Here is a 26,781-nt window from a genome sequence, read left to right as displayed (position 1 = left end):
CAGAACACCCAGAAAGAAGCTAAATAAAGACACAGGAGATCTAAATGCCACAATCAACCAATTTGACCTCATAAACATACACAGAATACTCCACCCAAAAGCAGCCAAGTATACTTTCTTTTCCAGTGCACATGGAACATTCTCTAGAATAGATCACAGATTAGGTCATAAAGCAAGCCTTAACAGGATCCAAAACACTGAAATATTTCAAAGCATCTTCTCTGAACATAAGGCCATAAAAGTAGAAATCAACAACAGAAAAAGCAGGGAAAAAAAAATCAAACACTTGGAAACTGAACAATACCCTGTTCAAAAACCACCGGGTTATAGAAGACATTACAGATGGAACAAAGAAATTCATAGTATCCAGTGAGAATGAAAACACTTCTTATCAGAACTTTTGGGACACAGCTAAAGCAGTGCTCAGAGGTCAATCTATAGTAATAAATGCACACATACAAAAAGAAGAAAGGGCCAAAATCAAAGAATTATCCATACAAATTGAACAAACAGGAAGACAGCAACAAAAGAAACCCTCAGGCACCAGAAGAAAGAAAATAATAAAAATTAGAGCAGAATTAAATGAAATAGAAAACAGAAAAACAATTGAAAGAATTCACAAGACCAAAAGCTGGTTCTTTGAAAAAATTAACAAAATTGATAAACCATTGGCCAAAGTGACAAAAGAAAAACGGGAGAGGAAGCAAAGGACCCAGATAAGAAATGAGATGGGCGATATCACAACAGACCCAACTGAAATCATATCAGATTGCTATGAAAAACTGTACTCCAACAAATTTGAAAATCTAGAAGAAACGGATGATTTCTAGAAACACATTACCTACCTAAACTAACAGAAAAAGAGGTAGAACAATTGAAAAAAAACCATAACAAAAGAAGAGACTGAAAAGGCAATTAAAAACTCCCAACAAAAAAAAAGTCCTGGCCCGGACGGCTTCACTGAAGAGTTCTACTAAATTTCAGAGAAGAGTTAACACCACTACTACCAGAGTGATTTCAGAGCATAGAAAAGGATGGAATATTTCCAAACTGATTCTATGAAACCAGCATATCCCTGATACCAAAACCAAGTAAAGACTCCACAAAAAAAGAGAATTACAGACATATCCCTCATGAACTTGGACGCAAAAGTCCTCAACAAAATTCTAGCCAAAAGAATTCAACGACATATCAAAAAAAATAATTCACCATGACCAAGTGGGATTCATACCAGGTATGCAGGGATGGTTCAACATTAGAAAAACAATGTAATCCATCATATAAACAAAACAAAAGACAAGAATCACATGATCTTATCAATTGATGCAGAAAAGGCATTTGACAAAGTTAAACACCCATTCGTGATAAAAACTCTCAGCAAAATAGGAATAGAAGGACAATACCTCAACATAATAAAGGGCATTTATACAAAGCCAACAGCCAACATCATCCTAAATGGAGAGAGTCTGAAAGCATTCCCCTTGAGAACAGGAACCAGACAATGATGCCCTTTACTCAGTACTGTGTTGGAGGTCCTAGCCAGAGCAATTAGGCTAGATAAAGAAATAAAGGGCATCCAGACTAGTAAACAAGAAGTAAAACTACCTCTATTTGCAGATGACATGGTATTACACACAAAAAACCCTAAAGAATCCTCAAGAAAACTACTGAAACTAATAGAAGAGTTCAGCAGATTATCAGGATACAAGATAAACATACAAAAATCAGTTGCATTCCTCTACACCAACAAAAAGAACATCGAAGGGGAAATCACCAAATCAATACCATTTACAGTAGCCCCCAAGAAGATAAAATACTTAGGAATAAATCTAACCAGAGATATAAAAGGCCAATAGAAACAAAACCACAAGACACTACTGCAAGAAACCAAGAGAGACCTATATATACACGGAAAAACATACCTTGCTCGTGGATAGGAAGAGTCAACATTGTAAAAATGTCTATTCTATCAAAAGCAAGTTATAGATACAATGCAATTCCAATCCAAATTCCAACGATGTTTTTTAATGAGATGGAGAAACAAATCACCAACTTCATATGGACGGGAAAGAGGCCCCGGATAAGTAAAGCATTACTGAAAAAGAAGAACCAAGTGGGAGGCCACACACTACCTGATTTTAGAACCTATCATACTGCCACAGTAGTCAAAACAGCCTGGTACTGGTACAACAACAGATACATAGACCAATGGAACAGAATTGAGAATCCAGACATAAACTCATCCACATAAAAGCAACCGACATCTGACAAAGGCCCAAAGTCAGTTAAATGGGGAAAAGACAATCTCTTTAACAAATGGTGCTGTCATAACTGGACACTCATCTGCGAAAAATAAAACAAGACCCATACCTCACACCATGCATAAAAACTAACATAAAATGGATCAAAGACCTAAATATAAAATCTAAAATGATAAAGATCATGGAATAAAAATACAGACCACGCTTGGAGCCCTAATGCACAGCATAAACAGTATACAAAAATTACTAACAGTGCACAAACACCAGAAGAGAAACTAGATAACCAGGAGCTCCTAAAATTCAAACGCCTATGCTCATCCAAAACTTCACCAAAAGAGTAAGAAGATTACCTACAGACTGGGAAAAAGCTTTTAGTTATGACATTTCTGGTCAGCATCTGATCTCTAAAATCTTCATGATACAGCAAAAACTCAACAACAAAAAGACAGGAACCCAATTAAAAAACGGGCAAAGGATATGAACAGACACTTCACTAAAGAAGACATTCAGGTAGCTAAGAGGTACATAAGGAAATGCTCAAGAGACAGAAAGGGCCACATAAATCAGAGACTACATCAGCCTGAGACCAGAAGAACTAGATGGTGCCCAGCTACAACCGATGACTGCCCTGACAGGGAACACAACTGCCCTGAGGGCGCAGGAAAGCAGTGGGATGCAGACCTCAAATTCCCGTAAAAAGACCAGACTTAGTGGTCTGACTGAGACCAGAAGGACCCCGGATGTCATCGTCCCCAGACCTTCTGTTAGCCCAAGACAGGAACCATTCCCAAAGCCAAATCTTCAGACAGGGATTGGACTGGACTGTAAGATAGAAAATGATACTAGTGAGGAGTGAGCTTCTTGGCTCAAGTAGACACATGAGACTATGTGGGCAGCTTCTGTCTGGAGGGGAGATGAGAAGGCCTTGGGGGACAGAATCTGGCTGAATGGACATGGAAATACAGGGTGGAGAGAAGGAGTGTGTTGTCTCATTAGTGGGAGAGCAACTAGGACTATATAGCAAGGTGTATAGAAATTTTTGTATGAGAGGTTGACCTGATTCGTAAACTTTCACTTAAAGCACAATAAAATTAAAAAAAAAAAAAAAAAATGGGGCACACCAGCCCAGGGGCAAGGAAGAGAAGGCAGGAGGAAACAGGAAAGCTGGTGATGGGGAACACGAGGTCGAGAAGGTGAGAGTGTTCACGTGTCATGGAGTTGGTAACCAACGTCACAAAACAATATGTGTATTGTTTAATGAGAAACTTGTTTGCTATGTAAATCTTCATCTAAGGTACAATAAAAAAAAAAAAGAATTGGTAGGAAAGCTGGGGAAAATAACATTTGGCACACGGTAAATCTGAAATAAGAAAGAAATGCCAGTTTTCCATAGAAGAAATGGAGATACTATTACAACCCAAAGAAACAGCCCACTTCTTAGTATCCTGGGGCTGGATGCTCAAGTGACACCCAGGACACACCTGAATGAGCCCTTCAGGCAGAGTCCTGCAGACAACACAGAATGCCTGTGCTGTGAGGCTTTCTCTCCACAGAGACTCCAACAACCAAATGAAACCAGAATTGCCGCCGAGCCAATTCTGACTCATGGTGACCCCGTATGCGTCAGAGTAGAATTGTGCTCCATGGGGTTTTCAATGGCTGATTTTTCAGAAGTAGATTGCCAGGCCTTTCTTCTGAAGTGCCTGGGTGGACTTGAACCTCCAACCTTTAAAAAAAGATGGTCCTGGCAGAGCAGGGGGAAAAAATGTAGAACAAAATGCAAATTCACAAAATAAAAGACCAGATTTACTGATCTGACAGAGACTGGAAGAACCCCCAAGACAATGGCCCCAGACATCCTGCTAACTCAGAATGAAGCTACTCCAGAAGTTCACCTTTCAGCCAATTAGATAGGCCTATAAAACAAACAATAACATGCATGAGGAACATGGTTTTTAGTTCAATCAAGTATTCAATCAACACCTGCCCAAAAGCAAAGAGGAGAAGGTAGGAAAGGTCAGGAAAACTGGACAAATGGACACAGGGAACCCAGGGTGCACAGGGAAAGGGGTAGTGTGCGGACACATTGTGAGATTGCAACCAATATCACAAAAAAAATTTTGTACATGTTTTTGAATGAGGAACTAATTTGTACTGTAAACGTTCACCTAAATCACACACACAAAATAAACTCTTCTACACCGCTTGGGTGAATGAAAATTAGTGTAATCACATTAGAAAACTGGTGGCATTCACTAAAGCTAAATATACATATACTCTACGACCTGGAAATTCAATGACCCAAGAAATATGAGTATAAAAACAAGTGCAATAAATTAGACTAATGTTAAATTCTTCACAAAGTATGTAGGGAAGTCCCAACAGATGATTGGTAAAACAATTCTCGAGATAGCGGATAGGGACTTTCCACTATGACACGTTGTTAATGAGGGGAAGGTATGCTGGCCCACCGCCAAGGTGGAAACAGTATATATCTTATTTAAAGTCGTCCAAGGTGTAATGATTATACAATGATGTCAAAGTAATAAAACAGTCACTTTGAACTGAATGGATCCCTAAGACTCATGATTTCAAATTATTATGCCTTGCACCTTACCCTAAAATAACTAACACTTAGCTTTAATTTGTTTTGTGATAGCTTTTCACAACATACCACATATTCTAAAGATATGAAATTAAATTTGATTTTCACAAACTAAAGATTTTCAGTAGAAAAATACTTTCATAAATACTGCTGGAAATGTTGAATTCCATCTGTTTCAGTGGTTGTGTGTTCAAACCAGGACATTTAACTCTTAAATTGTGATATCTCTTGGGATTGGATTCTTCTCCTTCTCTAGGGTTTGCCCGTCTTCCTCTTTATTACTGTTATTATTATTGTAAATTATTGAAGGTTGCAGGTTTTTTCTTCAAAACCAGATGCCCCATCTAGCTGCACCTGCTATTGTCACTTCACTATTAGTCTCCCTGCCCCCCGCCCGGGGGTGCCAGCCATCAGTGCCTCACCTTCAGGTTCCTTGAGTAGGGGTGCTGGCTGTGCCACTTCAGCACCAAACGCTATGGCTTGCAGTACCTGATGTGGCCACCTCACCACCTGACTCCCACATTGGGGATGCTGACTATTGCAGTACCAGACTCCTCCCACCCAGGAAAATTGGCTATGCTACTCCGACCTCAGCTACTCCCCTTCGGGATTACCAATTATCACTGTTTTCTTCCCACCAGTCCTCCCACCCCCTTTGCCCATTTTCAGGAGCTGCTGTCTCCCTGCCCTGAGGCGCCAACCACAGCTGCTCAATATGGCTGCGCTGAGCCGGGGAAGGGGGTGGGGTGCAGACCTGTGGTGAGCCACTGCTCTACCGCGATTTGTATGCTACTTTTTTCTTGATTCAGTGTTCACTTTGGTCCTCCAACCCTTGCACTGATGTCCAAAGTTCCGATATTATCAATTTCATCAGTGTTTGCTTGTTTTCTTCGGGCTTTTTTTGTGGGAGGACAGGAGTTTATGAACGTTTACGCTATCTTGCTCCTCCTCCTTGACACGTACATTTTAAAGTAATTTAAAGCTCACTTTTTCAGTAGGGTGCGGTACCCGGAAGATCTACAGATAAGATCCAATCACTGCGTTGCGTAGACAGAAGAGAATTACTGCAGGGGTTGTCACTTCAGCGCTCTCTGGAAAGACCCAACATTGCAAAAGTAACTACGAAAATTTCACCACAAAAGATATACTACTTCGGAACCCTTAATCCACAGATTATTTTAAAAAGCAAATTCAAAATGTATTCAACAAATTCTTGCTAAAATGTTTTTAGGTACTGTCAGATCCACTTTCCTTCTGACTTGACTTGAAGGACCTGGACAACTAACAGGGTCAGAAGGATACTGCAAGGGGGCAAAGGAAACCAAAAAGAAGGCAGGAAGCATCCTAGTCTTGAGAGTAAATCGCATGTCTTTTGAAATATATTTTCCCTACTATTGTCCTGGTATTTACTATAACCACTCATACAAAAGTCTTCAGTTTTAATATCGTATTCACTGAAGGCATGTTGAATTGCTTCGTTTTTTCTCAAACAGCTAAGAAGCTCATACCAGCTAAAATCCATCCATTTAATTTTTCATTAAAGCAATTGATTTAATAACCGAAAGACTTGTGTATGTTGCTGAGGCCCATACTGAAAGTGGACTAGTCACTCTCCATGGCCACAGAGGTCTCTGACCTCAAGAAAAGCCAGAAGGCAAGGTTATTCCTTGTGCACTACAAAGGGGAAATCAAAGTTATAGGCATCTTGAAAAGTAAATATAAATGTGCTGTTACTTTTTTTTTTTTCTTTTTTTACAGTTGATTAGGCGTTTTTAGTCTATATACTATACTGATTGCAGAGCCTTGATGGTGCAGTGCTTAAGTGCTCGACTGATGACCAAAAGGTCAGCCGTCAGAATCCACCAGCTGCTCTTTGGAAACCCTGTGGGGCAGTTCTACTCTGTCATACATGGTCAGTATGAGTCGGAACGAATTCAACAGCAATGGGTTTTTGGTATACTGATTGTAGGAGCCCTAGTGGCTCAGTGGTTAAAGTGCTCACCTGCTAACTGAAAGGTCAGGGTTTCAAATCCACCAGCTGCTCCACAGAGAAAGATGTGGCATTCTGCTTCCGTAAAGGCTTACAGCCTTGGAAACCCTATGAGGCAGTTCAGTTCTGTCCTATAAGGTCACTACAAGTGGGAATCGACTTGATGGCAGTGGATTTGGTTTGGGGTATACTGATTGTAGGGAAAGAAAACATAATTTTCCTGGTAAGGATAATTTATATTTTAACTTTATTAAAGTCTACATGTTTCCACATATTGTACTTTTCCACATAATGTACTTAAATAACTGCATTTGCACGATATTAAATTAACAGTAAATTAAAGTTTACTGAGAGGCCCTTATAGAAGCTCTGTTTACTGGGAGATATACATTCAGAAGCCTGCCTGTTCACAGTATGTTTTGGAATACTCCTGGATGCCAAGGGTGAACCATCTCCCAAGAGGTCACACAGGGAAGTATTTACTGCTTTGGTAAAGTTACCAGAGTCCAGGGTCTAGCCTTTGACCTAGCAGGCTTAGAAGCCATATTTTGACAACACAAAAAGCACAGATCCATTTCTTAGTAGCTTGTGATCTTTCACCTCCTTCCCCTTCATTGACTTGACTATTCTTCTGCCCTTTCTTGCTATTTTTCCCACATGCCAAGCATGCTGCTGCCTCAAGGCCTTGTTACTTGCTGCTTTCCAGGTCTTCACATGTCTCACTCTCTCGCTGCCTTTAGGTCTCTGCTCAAATGCTTCCTCGTAAGGGCAGCCTTCCTTGACCACTCTATGATAAAAAACACCTCCTCCCTGCACATCATGTAGGGTTTCCAGATTTAGCAAATTAAAAAAAAAAAAAGAATACTCAATTAAATTTGAAGTTCAGATAAAAAAAAAAAAAAAAAATTAGTACAAGTGTGTCCTATGCAATGTTTGGAACATATGCTGAAAAAGTACTCATTGTTCATTTGAACTCCAAATTTAACTGGGCATTCTGTATTTTATCTCTGGCAACCCTACTCACATGCCCTCATTCTATGATGCCAGATATTATGGTAGCGTGTACTAAAGAGGTAATAGTGAAAGTGAAAAACAGTGCATGGAATTGGGGTACAAGATCTGAGATTTAAGAATCAACAGATGTGATAATGGATTGAATGTTGGGAGGAGGGAGAGTTGGCTTAACTGGGTAAGGGTTTAGTTTACTGAAATGGACCCCACTAGAGGAAGAAAAAGAGATTTGGCAAGGGGTAAATTAATCTATGGTGGGAGAAGGGAAGAGTTAGAAATGTTAAGTTTGAGGTCCATTAAGAAGTTCAAATGGCAATGCTACTGAGTAGGCAGTTAGAAATACAGGTATGGAACTCGACAGAGAGGTCCAGGCTATAATGTAAAATTGACAGCGATTGATATATAAACCATATTTAAACCCAAAGGGATGGATGAGAGAGCATGAAATGACAGAGGGGCAAGGACTATTCCCTGAGAAACTGTAACATTTCTCTTCTCCTGTCCTCACTCCCCCCCTTTTTTTAATTAAAAGTTTTTGATTGTGGTTTATATATATATATATATATGTATATATATATATACGTATGGAGCCCTGGAAGCATAGTGGTTAAGCATTCAGCTGAAAATGAAAAGATCAGCAGTTCAAATCCACCAGTTACTCCTTGGAAACCCTATGGGGCAGCTCTACTGTTTCTTACAGGGTGGCTATGAGTTGGGATCAACTTGATGGCATTTTTTTTTTTAATATATATATATTACATATATACACACACGTATATTTGCCATTTCGACATTTTTACATGTATAATTCAGTGACTTTAAATACATTTATCTTGTTTTGCCCTTGTCCCTTTATCCTGCTTTTGTTTTTCCCATTTTTTCATATCTTCGGTAGTACACATAATATATTATGCAATTATTTTTACTACCTTTACAATCACAATTAAAATCTGCATAGTTCTATAGAAGTTATATTTATCACTCTTCTTTTCTAGCTTGCATGAAGGAACATTGTTTTCTTTACCTCATTTTGTTAGTAATCTTACGAGCAGTACTTTACCACAGATACGGAACTGGTTTATCTTACCTTTATAAATAGACCAAAACGAGAACCTTTAGGTATTTTTCACTAAAAAAAATAAATAAATAAAGACTAAAACACAAATTCTGTTGACTAGAGGGGAAAGCAGGGCTTGTCATTTCACTATTGCTAATTGCTTTCTGGTCCCCCATACACTTCATACTTTGACAATACCTCCGATAAAGGAAATTAGAGTATCCTAATTTTTTTTTTTAATTAGAGATAAAAATAAAATGGCTTATAAAATAATACAGAAGAATGGCTAAATAGGAAGAAATGGAAACAAAGAGGTCAAAAAATGTCACACAGTCTTCAGTGCTTATTTCTGGTCCAAAGCTATTCCTCTAAGGGAGAATTATTGGTTAGGAGCTATATTCTGTATCTAATAATTGTGAAGCTTTCCTCCACTTTCAAAATTTAGGAGCTAAACAAAGTACAGGTGTCAATAGTGGGATTCTTACATGGTACCTTTTGAACAGGAAGAATTCTTAAAAACACAAAATAAAATTCTCTATATCAACAATGAAGAGCCCTGGTGGTGCAGTGGTTAAAGTGCTCAGCTGCTAACCAAAAGGTCTGCAGTTTGAACCCACCAGCTGCTCCATGGGAGAAAGATATGGCAGTCTGCTTCTGTAAAGATTTGCAGCCTTGGAAACCCTATGGGGCAGTTCTACTCTGTCCAATAGGGTCGCTGTGAGTCAAAATTCAACTTGACAGTAATGGGTTTGGTTTGGCTTTTATATCACCAATAAATATGCCAGCATGCTTTATACTCTAAGTTTCAGAGTGCAATATTTGTCAACTAGTAGAAGCCATATTTCAGAATAATAGTTTTTCTTTGTAAATGAATACAACTAGTTTAAAGGAGTGTATGTGTATAGTTTGGGGCCCAAGTAAATAATCAGTTCAATCTAGACACAACCTGAAACTTTACTATAAGTGGAAGAAAAATATTTAAGTGATATCCAGTCATCTCTTTATCTATTCTTGTTTTGCTGCTCATTTTCCTTACTCTGGTTGTCTGGTTTTTATTACTTTTGATGGTAATTTAGCACTTTTGCCTCAGAACAGATTAAGGAAAGAAAAGGAAATTTAAATTATTTAATACATAGGCTTCTGTGATGGAGGAAAGTTTTAAGTCACTGATTAAAGCAGATAGAGATTATTTATGTATTGTATTTTTTAATACAATTCTCTTCCCCCGTCTTCTTTTGACAACTAACTGAGCTGAAACTCACTTTCAAATTGGCATTCACTTACAGTCTGAAAATATGCAAATATGCCTTATCCCATAATTTCCACATAATAGAAAAACTGATGAAAGAATATGACTGAATTCTTAATGCCTTCGAGATTTTAAAATTCATGTTGTTACTGAACCTATCCATATTACTCTTGAATTCTGTTCCAAATGCGACAATATTTCACACAATCGTTAAACCTAACTATAAAGCAATGCAATTAAAAGACTCAATTTATCCTTCATATTTTTATATTTAGGTCTAACAGTAGACTGTTGACAACTTCATAGACTCCAGAGCTGAAACCTTAGCCTCTCCCTCAGATTTGTTATATTTTATTTTTAGATGTGATCACTTCCCTCCGGAAAACGGTTAGTGACCACACATGCAGGTCTGCACATGAGGAAACTAAAACGGGAACCTTGCGTTGTGAATCAGATACAAACACACAAGAAGAGCCCCCTGCCAGGCCATGCCCGGCATGTCATATTCTTCAATAATCCCTATGACAGTGCTGTGCTGATATTTTCAATTAATGCAAACGATACTTGAAGTTAAGCAATTTCATTGGCACATGCAGTATGGGTCCCTTTACAAGCACCCTCTACCAAATGGCATGATGAAAATCAACTCAATTTTTTTCTCCATTAGTTCTCCTTAGTGCTTCATGTTATGTGAATCTTGTTAGAATTCAGATTAGTCTTGAATTTGTGCTCTTAGAAAAATCTTTCAGAAAGGTTGATTAGGCAAAGTACATTGGACTAAAATATATTCATTTTAGTATACCTACATATACGGGGCCTGTCTATGGAAAATAGCACCTATGGCAATTAGTTTTAAATTGCTGAATGATCATTCAAGCTGACATAGAAACTGGCCAACAGAAACTGCTCCTTAGCGCCCCTCCTCAGGCAGTGCCCAGGGCACATGCCCTAAGTGCCATACCTTAGTTATGCCTCTGCTTTTTTTTTTTTTTTCAATAATTGAGATATCATAGATACAAAAGCAAAACATTCAGGCAAATCCCAAGATGGGAAAGTGCTAATTAAAATAAAATACAACAGAATAAAAGGAATTTAGTGGCATAGCCAGCTGAGAAAAAAATAAAAAGGATAAGTCAGTTAATTACCCCAAAGCTGAGTATATCTCAAAGTGTTTTCCTCAGAAGTCTTCCATTAGGTTCACCTGGGGAGCTTATCAAAGATATAAATTACTCAGCATTACCCCAGCCTGACGTTACATAATGGAAGCTCTGAGGGTGGGCCCCAGGAATCAACTATCCCAAATAATTCTTATTCACACTCAAATTGAAGTACTATTTCTGTAGATCCTTCAAATCATCCTCATCATGAAGAACATCCCTCACGCACTGCACCGTGCCTGAAAACTGTGTCCTACTCAGCCAAATGTTCATTCTACTTTCCGACACAGAGTCCTCTCCTCTCTGATCAAGTTGCAACACGTTACCTCCTACGTCTTTTAAAACGAAGAGACAAAGAAGTTCAAAACAGTTAAAAAATCCAAAACATACCTTGAATAAGTAATTCTTAATTTTTTTTTAAAGAGGAAAGGGAGAAATACACAGTGTCATACATATGCACATATATAGAGATATACATTTATGCTAGTAACAGAAGAGGGAAAGAAAAGGGTATTTAGACTCATAGGATAAGCATATGAAAAAATGAGGTAATTTTAGAAATTCTAGATGCCATCAGGTGAAGGTCAAGTAGGGAAAAACAATGAATTATCATTTCTTCTGCACTTGTAGATTTAATCTAGTTTTTATTTTGATTACTTGTAAATTTTTGTCATGAGTTAAAAAAAAAACAAACCTACTGCCATCAAGGATAGAGTAGAACTTCCCCACAGAGTTTCCAAGGCTGTAAATCTTTACAGAAGCAGACTGCCACATCTTTCTCTGACACAGCAGCTGGTGGGTTTGGACCGTCGACCTTTTAGTTAGCAGCCGAGTACTTTAACCACTGTGCTACCAGGGCTCCCTCTTTCCCATGAGTTACTATTGATTTATTTATTACTGAAGAAAGGAAGTGTTTCCCCCCAAAAAGTATGATAGCCACAGGATGTTATTTATACAATGACGGAATATCCAAAATTTCATGTGGATTATTTTAAGAAATGCACGTCCTGACAAACTAGTAAATGTCATAAAGACTTACACAATACTATAAGAGACTAAGATTTGTTATAATCTTTATGCAGTTGGTTTTATGTGTGCTGCAAATTCAGAAATCTCTACTAGAATGAGTTTATTCATGCTCGACAAAAATTATTAAAGAAATATTCACAAGAATACGCACAATAAGACTCATAGTATCAGCCTTCATCAAGTCTTAATATGTGATCCTTTACGTAGGAGAGCTGAAGTTCCTTTTTGTTTAGCAAATGCCTTCTTCAATGTGTCTAGTTCAACTCTGTATTGTGAAGTACATCTAGGTCAAAAACTTACACATGCTCAAAGGTCATGAAAAGTTCTCCAAATTAATCATGTAATCATTTTTTAAAAATAAAAGTGAAAATGTTTCAAATTGCCTCTAAAACCTTTGCAAATATTTATGAGATTGGTAATTTCACAATTGCAAATAAATGTTTTCTGTTTATTTAAAGGCATCCTCTAAAGATCCGTCAACCTTTCATTTGCCTCATCTGAAACACTACAAAACTGACACATAATTAAACTACATTTCCTTTTATACCACCTATTCTGCTTTTCATTTTTCCCTAATTAACAGTAGATGTGCCCCTCATTAATCCTAATTGGTGATGTATTTCTGTACTTATAACTTGAATAAGTAATTCTTAAAGAGGAAAGGGAGAAATATACAGTGTCATATATATGCACATATATACACACATATACATTTATACTAATAATCGAAGAGGGAAAGAAAAAGGTGTTCAGACTGATATAATAAGCATGTGAAAAAAATGAGAATTTTAGAAATTCTAGATATCATCATGTGAAGGTCAAGTAGGGGGAAACAATGAATTATTATTTCTTCTGCACTTGTAGATCTGATCTATGACCACTTCAACTTTAATAAGATTTGTTTTAGTGATTTTTAAAAAATGATTTAAATATTATAAATGACATTTGGTGATTGGACAAAGACATAGCTTGGATACCTGGCTTGTCCCTGACCGTCATGGAAGCAGAAGCAGGAAGCAGGAGGACTGCCACCCAAAGCCAAAGTTTCCAAGAGCTGGTGTGCCTCATTGTATCTGGAAAACATGTGAACAAGTGGCCACAAATCTGCAAGAGAAAAAATTGTTCAGATAGAGATTTATTACATATAGTTCCCTTCATTGCTATCTCTAGAAAACCCTCATCACCAAAGATTTTTACATTATATACAATTACATAAAGAGTCCTGGTGGCACAGTGGTTGGAGCACTCAGCTGTGAACCTGAAGGTCAGAGGTTGAACCTACCAGCCGCTGCAGGAGAAAGATATGGCAGTCTGCTTCCATAAAGATTTACAGCCTCAGAACCACTTTGGGGCAGTTCTACTCTGTCCTATAGGGTCCCTAAGAGTCAGAATCTACTTGACAGCAGTGGGCGTGGTATATAATTGGATGCCTGATTATATAATGTAATTTTATATAACATTTCAAGATATTCCTTAATCTGTATTAAAGATCTCTGAAAACATATTTCAGAATAGTTCCTAGTTAATTTTTAATGTCCATATCAAAAAAAAGCATCTCCGTTGAGTCGATTCTGACCAATAGCTACCCTTTAGGACAGAGTAGAAATGCCCCACAGGGTTTCCAAGGAGCGGCTGGTGGATTGAAACTGCCAACCTTTTGGTTAGCAGCCGAGCTCTTAACCACTGTGCAACCAGGGCTCCTCTTACGTTCTCTCTTCTTTTAAACGCCTTTTTAAAGCCACAACACTTACAATGGTTTATATTTTTTCATGTAATTTTATTATTCATAATTCTGTTTTTCTCTCTGAATATCAGTTTCAGATATTTTGGTTTAAATGATGTCATTATGTTTTCTACAGACTTTATCATGTTGTTACTGGATTGAATAATCACTGCTACTAGGGTGATCATATTGTACATGTGAAAAGTAATCTTTCCTTCTATTTAAAGAGAAGAATGGATACATGTACTGCCTACCTCACAGGAGCCTGCCACTGGGATCATATTTATCATAGATGTGTTACCTCCCATAACTGTCTTTTTAAAATGCCAACTACTACTCTTCAGGTACAATAAAAGATACAGTAAATATAATCTCTGTCACGGAAATCTTAAAAATGATTTAAATTAACTTTTATAGTGAAATAACTAACATGGAAATGAAATACAAGTAAAAATATAATAACACCCTTGGTGTACTTGACAATTGCAGTACAAATAGAATAGCTATTCTAAGAGTTCTAAATATGCAAATAAATATTATTTTTGCAATCAGTCAAAGTTTAATAGAGTCAAATGTAAAAGAAAGAATCTGTCATACCGATGTCTAAATTTTGTCAATAGACACTCTTCAGAAAAAAGCTAAAGCCACCACCTTTTTCGGTATTCTGAGTGTGCCAAATACCCCCAGATCAGCATTTTAAAATTAATTCAAGATTTTAGATATTTTTGGATGAATAGCTGGAAGAAGCAACTGCAATATTAAAACTGTATGTGCAGTTCTAAATATCAACCAGCTGGCTTTATGCCTTATTTCTTTTGAACTCTTTCATCTAGATATAGTTCCAGTCCTCATATGACTTTGCAAATTTATCCTAGCTATTATTTCAAGTTAGTTGGTAACTGTTAATGAAATTAATCCTATTTCAAATAAAATGAATTCATAAATATGTATCTAATATCCAGAGAGATCCTTGATTGTTTGTATTTTTAACCCAAATAATTTCTGTTAGTCAATAAATTAGCAGTATTATATAGTGATTACAAGCATGACTTCATATTTGGGCTCTGCCACTTTTGAACAAGCTGTATAACTTTCCTAAGTCTCATTTTATTATCTGCAAACTGAGAATACTACTAGTAATAAATTATTTAATACATGGAAAGAGTACACTGGAGTCTTAAACATAGTGTTCAAAGTACCTGATACTATAATTGTTTGCTCGATACATTAGTAAACAATAATTAGAAAAATTTATAATTATGTTTATCTCCTCAGTCTGAGGTTGATATTGATATTTGGACAATGAAAAAAAAGTGCCAAAGCATCATAGAAATGTATGTTCTCGAAACTTTGGCTCCTGTTGAAGCAACAAAGAACCAGGAATCTATAAAATCATAAGCATATAAACTCAATCTTGAAGTCGCCTAACAATTTCCTTGAGTCATTTACAGGATGATATCCTTTACCTTCAAAGTCATCGGTACAACAAACCTCATTTATTCTAAGTGTTTCAAGAATGTTTGGTTATTTGTCTAATCTAAATATTTCAGTCAATGAAGAATTGCCATTCCATCACTCTGGCCAAAGTCACGTAGAACTTGAGAGAAGAATCCTTTTCTTATCTTACTCTACTTTTGGTAGCATTTTGGATAGCTGACCACTCCCTCCTCCTTGAAACCCTTGCTCTCATTGTCCTTGTTGACCTCACTTTTGGACATTTCCTTGTAAACTACTTTCTCAGACCTTTTTTCTACCTGGTCTCTTAATGTTGGGATCTGTGGGTTCTCCTCTCCTATCTCCTTATTCTGTCTCCCCAGATGATCTCACCATTGTCTTGACTTTAAATAGTATCTATAAGCAGATGAATCTAAAATTTACATTTTCAACTCTGTCTTCTCTGAAATTTAGAGTCTGTATCCAGTGCCTACTCAGTATTTCCTCTTATGTGTAGCCCAGATATCTGCAACTTAATACATACAAGTTGAACTCTTGATTGCCAACCACAATATGTTCCCCTAATCAACTTGATGGCAATGGGTTTTCATGTTCTTCATGATCTCAGTAATTAGCGCCCATCCAAACGTTCAAACCAGAAACCTAGGCATCACATTAATTCTTTTGTCTTCCATATCACCATGTCCAGCATCTATACCATCAGCAAGTCATATCAGTATTACCCCCAAACACATCACAAATCCATTGACGTCTTAGTTCAGGTTGCCCTGGTCTGAACCCGTCAACAACTTCCCAAATGTTTTCCATACTCATTATTGGCCCCTGATCAATTTTTTCTCTGCACAGCAACTGGGGAGTTTTTCTTAAAATGAAAATTGGACCATGTAATTTCCCTGATTCAAATTCTCTAACGGATTCCCATTGTACTTCAAATGTAATCCAAAAGCTTATTTATGGCTTGTAGTTGTTGTTGTTAATTGTCACTCAGTAGGCTCTGACTCATGGCGACCTTATGTTTAATAGAACAAAACGTTGTCCTGTGCCAACTTCATGATTGTTGGTATGTTTGAATCCATCGTTGTGGCTGTTGTGTAATGCATTCCGAACTGGGGACTCATCTTCCAGCACTATATTAGATAATATTCTGTGCTCCATTAGGTTTTCATCAGCTAATTTTTAGAAGTAGATTGCCAAGCCTTTATTCCTAGTCTATCTTAGTCTGGAGGCTCTGCTGAAACCTGTCCACCATGGGTGGCTCTGCTGGTATTTGAAATACTGGTGGCACAACTTCCAGCACCATAGCAACATACAAGCTACCACAGTACAACAAACTGACAGATGGGTGGTAGTTTCTATGGCCTACAGGTTTTGAATAATTTGGCCCTTGCCCACCTCTCCAGTCTCATGCAGTACCATTCTCTTCACTGATGTTCTGTATTTCAAATTTCCAGGTTCCTTCCTACCTCAAGGCTTTTGTGCATGCTATTTCCTCACTTTTGAACAGGCTGACTCCTATTCATCCTTTATCTTCCAATTTAAATATTGCTATCTGTAAGCACCTCACCTGATCCCTAGGGGCATCACCCCATTATTCTCTAGCTCAGAATTCATTTTGTCTTCATTTGTATGTTTATTGCCCCTCATCAGCTCTAAAAAAATACCCAAACCCATTTCCATCGAGTCGGTTCCAACTCTTAGCAACCCTATAGGACAGAATAGAACTGCCCCATAGGGTTTTCAAAGAGTGGCTGGTGGATTCAAACTGCTGACTTTTTGATTAGCAGCTGTAGCTCTTAACCACTATGCCACCAGGTTTTCCTCTAAGCTTCATGAAATAGGGACCATGTCTGTTTTGTTCATCACTGCTTCCTGGGTGTTTAGCACAACACCTAGTAAAGCAGGGTCATAAATATTTGTTGAAGAGGAAGAAACGAGAGACAGAAGAATGCCAATTTTCAAATCTTGAGATACAATGTCTTGGAATATGTGGCTATCATAATTTACTCTTTCTTTTTTAATTCTTAAAGCATTTTGAGATCTTATAATACTTCAAGTGTCTTTATCATGAATATTTCATCTCTATATACAACAAGGAGCCCTGGTGGTGCAATGGGTAAGAACTCAGCTGCTAACCAAAAGGTTGGCAGTTGAAATCCACCAGCTGCTCCTTGGAAACCCTATGGGACAGTTCTACTTTGTCCTATAGGGTGGCTATGAGTTGGAATTGACTGGACGGCAGCAGGTTTGGTTTTGGTATACACAATCAGAACGTGTTTACTCTTTGAGATGTCTCTTGTTCATATCCACTCCACTCGACGACAATGGGTTTGGTTTGGTTTGGTTTGGTTTTTGGCTATACATTAAAAAAAAACCTTTCCCATATCTTCAACCCCTGCTGTAGGCATGTGCAGGGTGCGCTTCTCCATAATTGTCAAAAGCAAAACTTCCCTGGGGATCTTTCTGGGCCTCCCTTTCTCCAGGTTCTTTTCCCCTTCTTTAGACATTTGCTGTTATCAGACTGTTTCTTGTTACTTTGGACCAACCTCCAGTGTCCTCCCTGGATTCCTCAATTCTGGGATTTGTCCACAACCCACTTCCTCATCAAAATCTACCAATTTTCTATCCTGTCCCCTTTCCTGGAAATTCTGGTGGCATAGTGGTTAAGTGCTACGGCTGCTAACCAAAAGTTCAGGAGTTCAAATCTGCCAGGCGCTCCTTGGAAACTCTTCGGGGCAGTTCTACTCTGTCCTATATGATCTGATTATGAGTCAGAATCAACTTGACAGCAACAGGTTTTTTTTCGGGGGGGGGGGGTTTGGTCCCCTTTCCCAAAGGAGTGACCAATATAGAATCTCAGGAAAACATATGTGGTTTCTGCGGTTCCTTAAGGCTCTCAAATCACTTTTCTCTACGTGTGTACAAAAATAGCCATGATCCATTTTGTGAGGGATATGGAGAAACTGGTCACACATGGTCTCATTTTATGAAGAAGAACTTAATTTATACATGGTATTTTATTTTAACATGCACAATAACTTGAGAGGCAGGTGTGCCTGCCTCTAACATTAGCAGAGTACAGGGCAATAGTCCATATACCAGATGTTTAAATATCTGAAAGTGAAAAATAAAGCTAACGAAATGAATAAAATAATATGTTTTATCCTTTTACCTGGACAAATATACCTTTATGAGAACCTGAGAGAGAGAGAGAATGCCAATTTTCAAATCTTGAGATACAATGAGATCTTTGAATATGTGGTGATCATAATTTACTCTTTTTGTCTTAATCCTTAAAGCATTTTGAGATCTTATAAAAAAGCCCAGGTGAAGTTTAGAATTCTACAAAGCAGGCTATATGAGGCTCAGTATGTGCCACGAGGAGCCTCACTCACACATATGTAAACACCCAAATAAGTCTAAGCTCTGTCTGTGCCACCTGAAAACAACTCCCCCTTGATTACTCCTTGGGCCTAGGTTTGTTTACACAGTGGCTTTGTTTGCTTCTGTGAAAATGGACCCAAGGAAGAGGTTTCTTAGGCCCTGCAAGGGAGCTAAGAGATATTCGGTCAAGGAATTTCAGGATCCTGGGTACCAGAGCCTGGTCTAGAAGGAGGGGCTTGGGCTTTAAATGGACATGTTCCTTTCACTCTGTGAACTCTAACCCTGGCAGCAGGTGTACATCCCGGCAGGGCCACAATAGGACCTTCAACATGTAGATCCCAAACAGGGATTCTCTTGCCTGGATCTGAGGGTGGTACCAAAGGCAGGTACCAGGTCTTCGCTCTACAGCTATGAAACACTAAAGCTCATAGAGAAGATACCATAGCCTAAGATTGAAGTCCAGGTCTGCTTGACTAAAATGCTTTTGCTGTTACACCATGATGATCACTATTAGGGTGTAGCATAAACCTATCCCATTCTTGTATACTTCTTAAATTTTCAGCTATTCTCTTTCAAGATTCATCCAGACTTCAGGCGCAGTTCCTTACAGTGCTACAAAATACCAGTCATAGTTATAAGTGTGCCGTTCTCTGTCATCTTGAGCAGACAACACCAATGGAGCCTAAAAACCCTCTAAAGACATCCATACGGTCCTTCCTGTAAACAATTTATCATTGACATGACAACAAAGACATAATGGCTGCCTGAAGGCCTGGCCCTGACCTCTGCCTCTAACCCATTATTCTCACCATCCTTTGCCAACTGGAGTAGTTTTAGATATAGTGGGGTAACCAGTTGCCATCAAACTGATTCCGACTCATAATGACCCCATTGGACAGAGTAGAACTGCTCCATAGGGTTTCCAAGGCTATAAATCTTTCTGGAAGCAGACTACCACATCTTTCTCCTGCGGAGTGGCTGATGGGTTCAAACTGCTGACCTTTCGGTTAGCAGCCACGCACTTAATCCTGAACCTCCAGGACCTCTGTAATGGGTTGAATTGTGTCCCCTCAAAATATGTGCCAATTTGGTTAGGCCATGTGTGGTTATTTTCCATTTTGTGATTTTCCTATGTGTTATAAATCAAAATTTCTGCATGTGGTTAAAAGGATTAGGGTGGGATTGTAACATCATCCTTACTCAGGTCAACTCCCTGATCCAATGTAAAGAGATAAAAGGAAAGAGAAGCAAGCAGAGAGTTGAGGACCTCATACCACCAAGAAAGCAGCACCAGGAGCAGAGTGCATCCTTTGGACCTGGGTTCCCTGTGCCTGAGAAGCTCTTCGAACAGGGCAAAATTGATGACAAGGAATCTTCCTTCGGAGCTGACAGAGAAAGCCTTCCCCTGAAGCTGACACCCTGAATTTGGACTTGTAACCTGCTAGACTGTGAAAGAATAAACTTCTCTTTGTTAAAGCCAACCAGTTGTTGTATTTCTGTTATAGCAGCACAAGATGACTAAGGTAGCCCCTTATTGGTGGGTAGGTAAGAAAAAAAAAAGGTCACTGTCCCTTAAACACCCTGGATCCAGCTCTTGAAATCCTATTTGGCAACTAAAGACTAAGATATTTGTGTAGAGAGAACACAAAAAGGAGCATTAGGAAACCTTAATCTTCCATTCTAGCAATAGGATGTTGTTCCTACTACACGCCAAGTTACTAGGGATACGGCAGTAAGCCATACAGGTGAAGTCCCTGGTGTCACTCTGGTAAGGGAGACTGAAAACAAACAAACATAGTATGTTTGAGAGGGATACACTAGGAAGTAAATGAAAGCAGAGTAAAGTATGTAGAGTGATGAAATGGTGGACTTGCTAGATAAGATGGTGTGGAAGCTTTCAGTGCAAGCTTCTGAGTTATAAACCAATCAAATCTGCCTATGCAACATACAGAATTTTACTATTAGGCCATCTAGTATTTATTATGTTTATTCTACACCTCTGAAATTTGGTGATAGGTAGAGGTTGTGGGCATTAGACACAACACTGGAACAGAAAATAACCTGAAAAGGACAAGTGAAGGAAGAGAGAGTAGAAAGTAGAAAGGAAGTAATTCATTCCCTGTAAATGAGCAACACATTTCATCTTTCAAAAAAAGCAAGTTTGATTCTTTGAATGACTAAAAGAACCTAAGTTTTCAGGAAATTCATTATAAAGAGAAATGCTGTGTGACTGGGTAAGAAATCGATTTTTAAATCAAACCTTCTTTACTACTTCCCAGTATACCTGTGTATAACTCTGCTAGGAAAATCTGGTCATCCTGTTATAAAGTGACACATTGTGTAAATAAGCAAAAACAGCAGGTGTTACAAATACGTTATTTTACCAATCTTTAGAATCGGTCTCTAGTTGAAGCTATGGTAGAGTCTATAAACTATATGAGAAAAACTGGCTGAAAAGTCATACCTATAGTGTTATAATCCCAAGCCTATAATCAAACAAATATCCTGAGAATTTAGGACTATATCTAGCACTGTTTTATAATTGACTGGAGTAATGAAACTGAAGTAAGTTTTGCAGATGTCTTCTGAAGCTTAGTAAAGATTCTGCCCTTACTGTAGTCTACCGTAAACCTCTTGACCTTTATTTTTTATTACAGGCATCATCATTAATTTGGAGCAAGTTAAAAATTTCTAAATCATCCTCATTCCTTCTTCATTCCCTATATCAAATCTTACTAAGTCTATCAAATTTACTTTTAAAATGTCTTTAAATCCATACCAACTTTCTCATACTCACTGAAACTGCCATAGTTCACATCCCTTTTCCTTTTTAATCTGGAAAATTGCAATGAGTCGACTTCTAACGAAACTCCCTTCTTCCAGGCTTGTTCCTCTTAATTCCATCTCCCTATTGTTCACTACTTAAAGTCTTCTCGTAGCTTTTCACCGCCCACTTCTTAGTGAGGCACTCAAGGCTCTTTACAGTTGGGCCCCAACTCATCTGTCCAGCCTCATGCCCAGCTATCTCCTTCCAAACAAACTCTACTCCATCAAACTATTTACAACTCTCAAAACATGCCAGGCTTCTGTACATGCTGTTTCTGCAGCCAGAATGTCCTACCAATCCTCTTTCCATACGGTGAAAACTTACTCAGCCTTCAAGTTGTAGGTCAAATGCCATGTCCTTTGTGAAGTCTACAAGAATCATCCCAGGCAGAGTTTTTACTCACTGCCTTGTGAACCAACAGTGCTTGGTGGTGACTTCTGCTTCAGCACGTCTGTATTGTATTATAATAATGTGTTTGAATCCTATCTCCCCTCTATATTGCACATCTTGGAGGAAAAAAAACTTTCTATTCATCTTTGTCACGTTTAAACTTGGCATATAGTGGGCAACTAATTGATTAATTTGTAGGATGAACATAGTCTAAGGCAATATAGTTGCACAAAAAGTAAAGAAATGAAAGGTTGGGAACTGATGAGTAATATATGCAGATACAGATTTAACATTTATAGAAGGATATGAATGAAGAACTAGAGACAGAAATGTAGGAAAAATTACTAAATAAAGCCTCAAACCCGTTGCTGCCAAGTCGATTCCAACTCATAGCGACCCTATGGGACAGAGTAGAACTGTCCCCATAGAGTTGCCAAGGAGCGTCTGGTGGATTCAAACTCCTGACCATTTGGTTAGCAACTGTAGCTCTTAACCACTGTCACCAGGGTTTCCAATGAATCCTTGTAGTTATTTAGTGAGGGAAAAAAAAAAAAAATGATGCAATTGAAGTTGCTGTCTTCACAGAAAACATATTCCCTGGTTCTTAATGCTCATACTCCTGTAAAATTGACCAAAGCCATCACATTTCCTCAAAGTTTCTATGTTATTTCTCCTGTCACTTGAAAAGCAATGCCTACTTCCCAGAGGGTCTCGTTAACCTCAGCTTCCCTGAGCATACTTTACTGAACTCTCCATTTCAACAACTTGCCTGCTTTACTGGAAACCCTGGTGGTGTAGTGGTTGAGTGCTACAGCTGCTAACCAAAAGGTGGGCAGTTTAAATCCACGGGGTGCTCCCTGGAAACCCTATGGGGCAGTTCTACTCTGTCCTATAGGGTAACTATGAGTTGGAATCTACTCAACGATAACAGGTTTTTTTTTTTTTTTTTTTGTCTGCTTTACTGACTTCTTTGAATTATAGTTGCCTCTATTAACTTTTTTAAAATACTATTCTCAATTTCACTGCCATGACTGACATTATATATACATATATGTATATTTTAATTTCAACTCCATTTTTCATGGATATATATCAATAACTTATGCTACCTAAAATTACAAATTAAAAAAAACTTTTCCTCTATCATCAACTTTTTCTGTTTTTTCCTCTTGGAGGGCTCTACTAGTTTTCTAATCTAATAATCTGACAATCTCACAGTTATCTTGATTGCTGTCTTTCCTTTGCCCTTCTTATCCACATGATCTATGTGTGGATAAGAAAGGCCTATCATTCAACTCTTGGATTTACCATATTTCTATCACTTCCGAATTGAAAGCATGACTTCCTCACCTGACTATCTCACTACTGACCTACAAAATAACATTCCAGAATCCCTTACTCTTAGCCCTTCCTTTCCAATCTTTTCCTTGGCAGGTGCTTTAAGATACTCACCCATCCTCCTTCCCCCTGCTATCTGCCTCTCCTCATCTCAGGTTTCACCCAGCTTGGATTCTCTGTGTTACCAGGCACATGACTGCTCACTCCCACCTCTAAGCCTTCACACATGCCATTCCTTCTGGATGGAATGCCCTCTGTGCTTGCTCTCGTCTGCTAAGCCTCGTTATCATTTGCCCGTTTTAAGATCTACGTTCTCAGCGTGGCCTGCCTCAAATCACCTAACTCCACTCCCATCCATTCTATTTTTTCCGCCATACTTCCAGGGTTGTATATGTTAGCATCTCTATAGTCCTGCTAGTTTGTATTTCTGTTTATTTATCTTTCTTCACTTGAATGTGTATTTATTATGCCAATTAGCCATATAACCATGGCTTCTATCTCTGTATCTTCCCCTGCCTCTAAAACCATCTTGTCTGTGTACCCAGAGGGCATTTCTGCTTGCTGGAGAAAATGAACTAAAATTGCAGCAGGAGAGGTTAAATTGGAGGACCAGAAGTAGATGGAACTTTTCCATTTCTGGAGAATACCATGGGTTCCCATCTGTTTTGAATGGTTTCCTTGGATGACTTAATGACTCAGATACAGAGATAATGTTCCAACTGTGATAATAATGTTTGGTTTTCTTTCACCTTTTTGCTCTTTCTCTGACCTATTCATACCGGGCTTAGGCTCATGTCCCTGCTCTATTGCCACACCTTCTCACTCTTTGCCAGAGAGCCCCACTTAGATTCCTTACCAGTTTGAGAGATCAGCCTAGACATAACCTCCTGGGAACAGCTGCCAATTTCTTCCTCCATTTTCCATCCCCTAGGGAGAAAATTAATTTTCCACCCCTGGAGATCACTCTCCTCTTTTTCACACTGAAGAGACATTTCTACCCAAAGGAACCTGTCAGCCCTCCTCAGGGAGGGGGTGTTTATGTGACCTTAGACGTTTTGCACTATCTGAACACCTAAACACCTACTTTACAGGCATATATGTCAAGGTCTGTACCTAGAGAGGATCCTAAAGGTTTCGCCCCACACACCTGCAATGAGATGCTGAAAGTTTTTAAAAGCATCTTAAAGATGTTTTAAGAGTTTTTGATCTCTTAAAGAATTACAGTAGCACTTGATTCAGGCAGGAGAGGCACCATTGCTTTCTCATTCTCTTTTTAGGGATGGAGCAAGGAAGAGTGGGACGCTTCCCCGCCCTGCCCCCCCATCCCCTCCTGTATCAGGAAGGTGTAAATTTCTCTTGAGCGATAACCATCTTCACATCTTGTTCCTCCTTGGACTTCTCCAACAGAAAATGAGACCAAGAAGTCCTTGGACTAGGGGGATAGAGGAGGAGGTGCAATGTATTTCCTTTTCCTTTCGTTTCCCAACCTCAAGTTATGGCTCACGATCACTCACTGCTGCAATTCCTGGATGGTTCAACGAAAACTACCATTTTCAGGAATCCGAGTTCGCTTTTTCATCCCCAGCCCACTGTGCCCTGAGCCTGGCAATGTGTTCTGGTACGCTTCTTCCTTTCCACCCTCTCACAAATCGGTGTCTCTCTGCTCTTCTGGGGCTCAAGTGACCTGGCTTGTCCACCGGCTCATCTGCCCACGTGCTCGTCGGCTTCCTCCCTCACCCAACAACCTATTATGCGGCAGGTTTCGCTTACGCGCCGCCTGCTCAAAATGAACTAGGGTGCCCAGCAGCGCGTTTGGTTCCGGGCCAACAAACTTCTTCGGGACCCTGCAGCGAGCTGGCGGAGCTGCGCAGCACCGCCTCCTTTCTGGCGGGCGCTGTGGCGGCGGCGGCGGCGTGCTGACGGCAGTAGCGGCTGGATTCTCGCGGCCGGGGCGGCAGAGGCTGGGGCCGCGTTCCGGGAGCGCCGGGAGGAGGGCACGTTCCGGCGGCGGCGCTGGGTCGGGCCGCGCTGCGCATGCTGCAGGGTAATTAAGGAGCTGGGCCGGACGCTCCGGGACGAACTGGGATTGGGGAGGCTGGAGCCCCGGGACTCCCGCCCCCACCCGCGCTAACCCCTGAAGCCACACTTGGGAGAAAAACCCGCACGGCCGAATAGGTAACCCAGGGCCGGGGGGCGAAGCACAGAAACCTCGAGTCTCCCACCTTATACCTCTTAACTGTTTCCTCGCCTCCAGGGGGTAGCATCTCTAGACGCAGATCAAAATATAGGATCTAACGGCATGAATTTATATCGTTAAGAGTTTGTTTTGTGCATTTAACCACACGGATGTTGTTTTTTTCTTCTGTATTTGGTGTCTGTTCTCACCCGCATCAGCAGTGCTCATAGTTGTGCTTCACGAACACACATACCCAGAAAAACCACCTAGAACTAAAGTATAAGGCATAAAGCCTGGGTTATGTGAACACATGAACACAAACTACATCATAGGTAGCATATTAAAGTGGCCGTATCGTACCAAACATTTTTGGTCCCATCATTAAGCTACCTATGGAAATGCGTAATTGCAGGTGTGCATTATTTATCTACCAAAACACATTTACGTGTGCAGCATAGTTTTTACATTTTCTTGAAAAGCAGATGCGCGCCAATGACCAGAAATATGAGCAGATGACATGGACCAGGCATGTGTGCGAGAGATGAAGTGAAAGGGCCGGTCGCAAAGCCGCGCAGCTTACCTTGAATTTGTGTCTTAGCCCCTCAGAGGCGCAGTGGAGTCCGGCTGGGCTGCCGCACCGCCGAGGAGTGGCCCGAGTGAGCTCCCTGCGAGTGGGGAAGGGGGACGCATCTCTGCCCTTATTAGTCTCTCCCAGTGTGACCCTCCCACTCGGCGAGGACGGAGGACTCTGCAAGACGGGACTCCGCCAACTCATGCACAGGTTTTCCTTAATTACAACAATGCCGCCCGTAGAGCTGGGAATAATGCCTTTTAGGCTTATGTTTTATTAGCACGTTGACAGATAGACTGTTGGATGCAGGTGCTTAGAGTTTCTCACTTCTGATTGTGAAGAAATGCCTTCCAAGTATTATATGTGGCATACATTCACAGGTAGATAATTGGCTTTTTAACAGCTGAGCTAAAAAAGGATATTATTTATGTTTCACTTTTCACCTTTTTGTCAGGAGTTTATATAGAGTTAACCAAGAGAGCCTGCCCACCTTTTAATCATGCTCATGTATACATAAAAAAAAAAAATTTTTTTTCATGTATGCAGGTTTATGTGGCTTGA

General features: G+C 39.4%; 1 protein-coding gene across 1 annotated transcript in view; it reads right to left on the bottom strand.

Moving 5' to 3' along the window:
• COL19A1 (collagen type XIX alpha 1 chain) overlaps positions 1-26,350 on the bottom strand; it is a 376,494-nt gene extending 350,144 nt beyond the window's left edge. The window contains exons 1-2 of the mRNA XM_049873731.1: positions 26,230-26,350; positions 13,337-13,463 (exon numbers count right to left, since the gene is read on the bottom strand). Coding sequence (XP_049729688.1) covers positions 13,337-13,427 — 91 coding nt within the window. The 5' untranslated portion in view covers positions 13,428-13,463; positions 26,230-26,350. The remainder of the gene's footprint in view (positions 1-13,336; positions 13,464-26,229) is intronic.
• Positions 26,351-26,781: the final 431 nt, after the last annotated feature.

This window comes from Elephas maximus, chromosome 1 (genome assembly GCF_024166365.1).
Source record: "Elephas maximus indicus isolate mEleMax1 chromosome 1, mEleMax1 primary haplotype, whole genome shotgun sequence".
In the NCBI taxonomy this organism is placed as follows: Eukaryota; Metazoa; Chordata; class Mammalia; order Proboscidea; family Elephantidae; genus Elephas; species Elephas maximus.
This window is presented reverse-complemented; position numbering and strand designations above follow the sequence as displayed.